Below are 8,160 nucleotides of genomic sequence, written 5' to 3' on the forward strand. Positions count from 1 at the left end.
AATTTAGCTGAAAATAAATTGTAAATCAAAACAAACTTATAGTAGACGTAAAAATTACTTTACAACCTAATAAAAAAACTGTAAAGCTGCGGTTTTTCCAATATTTCAGAATTAAAAACAATATCTAATATGGTCAAAATATTTTTATTTATAAAATTGAACCCTTTGAGTTGTAATATTATTTAAAAATAGTTTTTAAAAAATACTTTTGATTGGCTAATTTTGAACAAAAGTTTCATTTTTTAAATGAAAAATCTTAGAATATTATCTGAACAAAAGCATTTATTTGTTTAAGAATATTAAAAACATTTAATTTAAAAAAATATGTATCAAGAAATGTTTCGAGATTTTAAAAAAATCTAAATGTCCAACTTTTTATATGGACTCTAGCACCAACCCAATAAACCCAAACTCGAAAAGAAAAAATAGTTTAACTCTTTTATTTAGCATTTAAATTCTGTATAAAATAAACTTTAAAACCAAAGAACAAAGAACCTATTTTGTTTTGAATATTTTCAGTCAAAAAGATTACTCAAATTTCCCTCTATTTTAGAATGATTATTGTAAAATACAAAGAATTTTTAAAAATACACAGACTTTAATAATTTAACTTCCCATGTGACACTATTGTTCATTATAAATTACAAGCTTTGCACTACTCACATTTGTTATGTTTTTTGAATAAACTCTTGACATTTTATTTTGTTGAAAAAATAAAAGCATTTAGGACTTTTTTTTTTGGTTGTTGTATTAACAGGGCTAATGCTCTAGACTCTAGCACAAACCCAATAAAAAACATGTGTTATTTTAGCTTTATCATTTAGCTATTAAATTCTGTACAAATCGATGTACTTGGGCGACTTCAGGTTCATCTTGACCAACTCGGCCACTTTCTTGGTCTGGGTGGCCGAGAAGAGAAGGATCTGGCAGTCTTCTGGTAAGCTCCTCAGGATGAACTTGAGCTGCTTCTCGAAGCTGCCGCCGCCGTTCCTCACCAGCTGGTCCGTCTCGTCCAGCACCAGCAGCTTCAGGTTGTCCAGGTTGAAGGGGAAGTCCTTGTCCGTGTGCCGCAGGTGGTGGTCGACCCTGCCCGGGCAGCCGATCACAATGTTTGCCGATCCCCCTCTGCTCCTGCTTGAACTCCATGCCGCCGCCCACCACTCTGGCGCACGAGAGAGTGCACTTGTAGGATATCTTCCTGATCTCGCTGTAAGTCTGGCTGGCAATTTCCTTGGTTGGGGACAGTATCAGCGCCCCGCACCCGTCCTCCGGGCCGTACCTCTCAAGGGTCAGCCTCTCCAGCACGGGGATCAAAAACGCCAGGGTTTTCCCCGACCCAGTCTTTGCCTTGGCCAGGATGTCATGACCGCGCATAGCATGATGCACCGCGGCCCTAATAGAAAAAAATGTTTGTTTTTCTTTTATGCGTGGTAAATTGAATAAGTAATTTAAAAGGTAAGTTTATGTAATTACACTTTTTAGTTTGGTTTAATAGTAAAAACTTCAACTACTAAATAAAATAATTTAGTGAAACAAATTTGTCTTAATAGAACTTTTGATGTCAGTATTTTAAGGTGTAAGTATTGTTCAACGGCCTAAAATTTCTAAAACTAAATTCAATTTAATTTTAAATTTATTCTTACCTCTGTATGGGCGTGGGAGTGGGGTAGTTGGCCTTCTTCAGCCCCTGCTTCAGCTGCAACGTGAGAGGGTAGTCGTCGTAGGAAGAATCGGGCGTGGGTTCGAAACTCTTGTACTCTTCAACCACCTGATTGTAGTTCCTGGAGTCGTAATACTTGCTGTTCTTGGTCGGTCGCCTAAAATAAAGCAAAAATAAAATACCCAATATTTATGTTTTAAAAAAAGCAAAAAGTTTCACATCTTATTTATAAATTAACTCATTACTAATGTAAGTGCGTACTTTACGCAAATGCGTACCTTACGCAAATGCGTACCTCTTAGTGTCCTTATCGATGTGTATAGTTTAGTTAGTAAACATGGTCATACAAAGAGCATCACATACAAGTTAAGTAATACCGTAAACAAGTAATTTTATGAAAGAAAGAAAAAGTTTGACTCTCTTGGGGTAGCCAAATTTTTCAACACGCACATTTGAGCATCATACGCGTATGCTTAATGTTACACTATTAAGAGAGGCACTTGTAGTGTTTGAGAAAGCGAGCTGACGACCTAGTCAGCTTAGGGATTTTACAATGTAAAGCTGTAATGAATAAATCCCTAGACGTCTAAGCGGGTAGACGTCGTCAAGGCGAGTTAACTATTAGTGTTTTGCAGGCATATAGCTTGAGTTGACGTGGCCGTCGACTCAAGCTGGAGTTGAAAGACCGCAGCTGGGCGGTTAGAAGTCGTATAGCAGACCTCATTGAATAAGTAGCGAGGGAAGGTATAGCGAGAGGAATGGCAGGTACCGTCCGAAGAAAGCCATGTAAAAGCCGGGCTCTCGCAAGAAGTAAAGGTAAAGCGAGAGGAATGGCAGAAACCGTCCGAAGAAAGCCATGTAAAAGCTCTCGCAAGAAGTAGCAGTGAGTAAACGAGCTCTGATTTGATTCAGCCCAAGTAAAAGTACGAGTGCGAAATGAAGTGATTAAAGCATTTCTAGAGGTAAAGGTTTGGCCGGGGCGACTGAAGCAGAGAAGGCGAGGTACTAGAAATGGCGAATGGTAAAGCACTCAAAATGTAACAATTAAAAAGCGACTGAATCTCACGGTCGCTTTACTGATCAGAGCTCAAAAGAAAGCGAAGAGTTTTGCGAGCAAAGCAGAAGCTTTGAGAAAAAAATTACAGCAAAAGGGGGGGGCTGTTTTTTCGAAAATTAGTTGAAAATGAATTTTATAAATGTGAGAGAGTTTGATAGAAAAGATTGAAAAAAAATGGGAAAATTTTGGAGCAAAAAAAGGCCCCGAAGCCGCCGCGGCGGCTTCGGGGCCTTTTTTTGCTCCAAAATTTTCCCATTTTTTTTCAATTTTTTTTTTCCAATGGCGTTCGTCGAAAGACGTTCGCCTTTTTTTTTTACCAAAATTTTTTCAGGCTTTAACATTATATTTCAAGGGCGTTTGTCGAAAGACAAACGTCCTTTTTTTTTGTCAATTTTTTTTAGCTTGCTGAAGAGAGTCTCCCTTAGTAAATGACCGTTTTTTTATTTAAGTTATATCCTAGATTTTGAGCGGTTGCGCCGAAAGGTGAACATAGTTTTTTTGCCTAAATTTTGTTTGACAAAATTATCAATAGCCTTATTAGTATAATGTTGTTTTTTTTTTGATATTTATAATAAATCAGATTTTTATTCGTATAAGATACAATCAAAAGAAAGATGGTAGTAAGGTTTGATTACTTTGATACATATAAAATGAAAATTTTACATGTTTCAAAACCTACTTTCATCTTTGGTTTTTTGATTTATTAACTTGATATCTTAAGTTACAATACTAGACTTATTTTAATATGTTGAATGTGTTTATTAAGTGGAATTTTTTTTTATAAATTTTTTTTCTTAAGCTTAAAGATGAAGTAATAGTTATTTTTGTAAGAAAAATTTATAGTTTTATTAATTTCACCTATATGTGAGTTTTTGTTACAAAATGCTTAATTTAATCAAAACAGATAATTGTAATAGAAAATTTTTAAGCTTAGGCAAGCATTATGGTTTTAAAAAAGTGAACAAAACTGGACACCAAGTAAAACAAAAATCAAACTTTCAACCAAAGACTATTTCATTAATGACATGGACAAAATGTATCTTTCCTTTTAGTATATTTTACATAATAGAATCTATTGTCTGAACAGTTTTTAATAGTGACTAGTCATTAAACGCAATTAAGTTATGTTATAGGCAGTTAAAATATTTTCTTACTCTTTTACAAAACGTTTAAATTAATTGTTTGCTTTTACAACATAAGTATGTGGTTATTTAGAAAATTAATAATGTATTAGTTTTACAACTAGCTTGTAATAAGTTTACATGTTTAAATGCGAAAACGTTTTTAATGTATATTGAAAGAATACTTAAATATTATTAAAGCTTTCTAACATTTTAATTTATAATCATCATTATAGTCCCTAATTTAAGTTTTATATGAGTATATGCAGTACTCTGCTAAAAAACATGTTAAACCTTACTTTTCTAGTTTAACATATACTTTTTTGAATAGCAAGTAATTCAAGTTGTACTAAGAGCTAAAAAATTAACCAACTTCTTATACTTTATCTTTCTTTTATTTTATTATTACAAACCGATAGTAGGCTAGATCATTGTATTTTTATTAACACTAAAATAAATTTAAACGCTTCTATTTTATCATTTTTGTTTTAATTTAAAGTCTTTTAATGTTTTAGTTGAAATACTTTACTTATTTTTAATAAATAGAGTTTTTTCAGTATAAACTGTTACGAGTTATAGTTAGTTGTTAAAGTTAGTGGACATGATTTTAATAAACATCCTTAATTTAAATTTGAGTCTATTGTTTAAAAACTTCTGGCACAGTTGTTACTACAAAACAAAACTTTTCATTAAAATAGAATCTTAAATCAGAAAGTTGGTAAGCTTAGGCAAGCATTAAAATTTTAAATAAAAAGAATAAGGTAAACACTTTGTACACATATTTGACTTCAAACCAAAAGCAGTAAATTTTAATTGAAAAGCGTGAACAAAATATTTCTTGTGTTTACATAAGGTCGTTGATTTTTTCAATAGTTTTAAGAATGTTAAGAAGAGTGACCAGTAATCTTATTTACTTTAAAATTACCTTCATGTTGTGTATTATAACATACACATTGATTGTTTGCTGAAGCAGAAGCGTCTAACATACTATTTAGTTGTTTGGAATATAAAATTATTGTTAATAATTTAGAATATAGTTAAAGAAAAAACTAAATTACAGCAATGGAAAAAAAAAAAAACTGATAATGTTATAAAATGGTTTAATAAAATCCACAACAAGAGTAGTTACACGTTTATAAAATTTGAAAAAGAAGAATCCTACTTAAGTATCTCGAAAAATCTTTTACTAAAAAAATCGATCGAACTTGCAAAGAAATATATGAAAATAAAAAACTCAAACATAGATACTATACTACACTCATGCAAGGCAGTTCTCAGACATGTCAACGAAGTTTGGATCAAAAAGAATGCAAAAGAAGACCTATTTGACGTTCCGATGGGAAGCAACCATGGCGCTGAAGTTTGCGAGTTAATCGTTTCGTTCCTATTGAATAACTCAATCCAATTTTTATCTAAAGATAACTTCCAGTTGTACCGCGATAATGGACATTTGATAATTAAAAAGCGATCAAAAAGAACCATAGAAAAGACAAGAAAAGATATTAGAGCGGTTTTCTCTGAAAAAATTTAAAAAACAATATCGAATTAGACAGCAGTAAGATAGACTTACTGGATGTATTACTTGATCTACAGAATGATATATCATCTACACAGAAAACCCAACGCTAAAGAAAAAAAAAACATAAGTATAAACTCTAACCATCCACCAAGCGTCAAAAGAGAATTACATAATATGATACAAAATATATTATCTGCTTTATCAAAAAACAAGACTATGTCTAATAATTACAAGGAATCATACGAGAAGGCGTTAAAAAACAGTGACTTTAACAAAGTCTTAGAATACTTATATCAAAATTATGGTACGGCCGGTAGAAAAAGAAGAAAAAAGCAAATTTTATGCTACAACCCCCCTTGTAGCGCAATAATAAAGACCAAAATAGAAAAATCTTCTTAAATTAGTAAATAAGCATTTCCCTAAAAACGTATAAATAAAATTATCAACAGAAAGACAATCAAAATAAGTTATTCATGTATGCCCAACATAGAATCCGAAATCAGCAAATCAAGTCTAAAATCGTAGAGGAAAGTAAAAACAAAAAGAAAAATGAAACAACTTTCAATTGTAGAATTAGAACCTCATGCCCAGTGGAAGGCCTTTCCAGACGTGTCATACACAAAGCTACTGTCACATATAATAACAAAGAACAGCATTATATTGGATCCACTGCAAAAAACTTTAAAACAAGATACAACGAAAATATGCATAGCTGCAGAAATTAAAATCTGAAAGAATCCACAGAATTCAGCTCATTTTTTCACGCCGCTAAGTTCAATGAAGATATGATTAAGAACAATGTTAAATGGAAGATAATGCATAAAATTAATCAACGCAAACCGAGCAGAATATGCACTCTGTGTAATATTGAAAAATTGGAAATAGCAATCGCTGACAAAAACTCCTCTCTCAACTCCAGAACTGAGTTTATTGGTAAATGTAGACACTTCGCTAAATATCTAAAATCATAACATTTTCATGTCCGTAATTGCACATTTTACCATTTTCTAAGTTTGTTGCATTTATGCTTGTGTTTATATCGTATTGGTATTTTATATTTTTATTTCATTGTATGCTATATCCAATAATTAAGTTTTTTGTAAAAAAAATTAATTTAACCCTCATAATAACTTGAATGATAGCTCTATAGTAGTTATTCAATTCGTTATTAAGACTTTGAAATTCTTGTCAATTTAACAGACTTATATAATTTAGTATATATAGCTTTGTCAGTCTTACTTTAAACAGTTTTTAGTTCGTGATCATTGCATTACGCATTAAACACTGTGTAGAATAAAAACTCAAATTTTAAACTGTTTAATTAATGTTGTTTAGAATATAAATATTGCGCAACTTTTAAATCAAAGTTAAGATAAAGTATTATTTTTCAAAGATCAAGTATTAATATAAATTTAATAACATTTAACTTTAAACATTTTGTAATTTCGTTTATAACAATTACTGCAGTTTATAAGTTTACTTCAACACTATTTTTGTTTTTGACTTTAATATTTTATTTTAAAGAATAGCAAATACTTAAAGTTTCATTAATAACTATACTATTTTGAAAACTTTATAAACATAATATATTTTTTACTCATTGAGGTGTTACCAATTCGATAGTAAGTTTGATTATTGTATTTGTTTTAATCTCTAAGTTTAAAGTAAATAATAAAAGTAACTCTCAACAAAAAACTATTTTTAACAATATCATCAAAGCTAAAAATTACCATAAACTTTGTGTATCAAAAAATAAATTACTTGAAATTTGTGCTACAGTAAATAAGCTTAACACTGTAAAGCAAACGTTAATTTTAATACTACTGTGTTTTTAAACAATTAATGACATAATTAAATATATTCAAGCTGAGTATGTATTTTTAGTTTATAAAAGTACAAAACACCTATAAAATAAAAAGCTGAAATAAACTTTTTAGTCAACAGTACTGAGTTGTACAACTCTAAAGGTTATGTTCGAAATAAAATAAATAAATATTCAGTTGTGTATATGATGTACACAGTAATTTAAACTTTTACTTTTTTTTTACTACAACAAAACGACAAGTAATAAATACTCCATAAGTTTTTCTTTTGAATTGTAAGGACCTTTTAAAGCTACTGTTAACTCATAATTTTGCCGTGGAATAATATGACTGCGGTTTTTAATTTTTATTGAGTGTTAAGGAATTAAGTTTAAGGAGTATCAACATATTTGTACCTGACGCCATGTGAAGCTAATTAATTGATAGCTCACTTAACTTTAATGTAAAACTAAACATTTAATCAAATTTCGTTTGTAGAGCGACAGTTTCAATAGCGGATAAAATTAAACACTACTTTAAATAAAAGAACTTGAATGTTCATAATAAAACTATTTACGAGTGCTTTATCATAGTATATTTTATTACATTTTTGTTTTTATAATATTTTATTTAAGTGCGGACCGCGACAACGTTTTTTTTTTTAATTTCACTGCGACCTCTGGTTTAGGCTATCCTTGTGGTCAGGTCCTGCTTCATTCCAAATTATTTAATGACGTAATAATGGTAAAAAACTTTTGTAGTTAATGAGTATTATATGAAAACTGTTTAGTAGTTATTAAGCTATATGAAGTTAATGCTTTACTAACACTTTTGTAGCTAAGCTGCAACAAGTTTTTCATTAACATCAAATTATAGTTAATTAATAACTAATGTTTTTGCTAAACTCCACTTAAACTCTTAAAGTATAACTGATAAAACTTGGAAAAAGCGTATACTTTTTTGTCACTTGTTTTTTCATGTAAGTTAATAATGTGTATCAT

At 30.4% G+C, this 8,160-nt stretch overlaps 1 protein-coding gene across 1 annotated transcript; it reads right to left on the reverse strand.

Annotated features, from left to right (window-relative positions):
• Positions 1–827: 827 nt before the first annotated feature.
• LOC145848569 (uncharacterized) lies at positions 828–2,518 on the reverse strand. Its single transcript, XM_082953952.1, has 4 exons — positions 2,430–2,518; positions 1,644–1,817; positions 1,069–1,393; positions 828–1,025 (listed from the first exon to the last, which is right to left on the reverse strand). Exons 1-4 carry the CDS (start codon positions 2,516–2,518, stop codon positions 828–830), a joined length of 786 nt encoding a protein of 261 aa, XP_082810078.1.
• Positions 2,519–8,160: the final 5,642 nt, after the last annotated feature.

Source organism: Thalia democratica, unplaced genomic scaffold (assembly GCF_965202585.1).
Source record: "Thalia democratica unplaced genomic scaffold, ktThaDemo2.hap1.1 HAP1_SCAFFOLD_1539, whole genome shotgun sequence".
Taxonomy (NCBI): Eukaryota; Metazoa; Chordata; class Thaliacea; order Salpida; family Salpidae; genus Thalia; species Thalia democratica.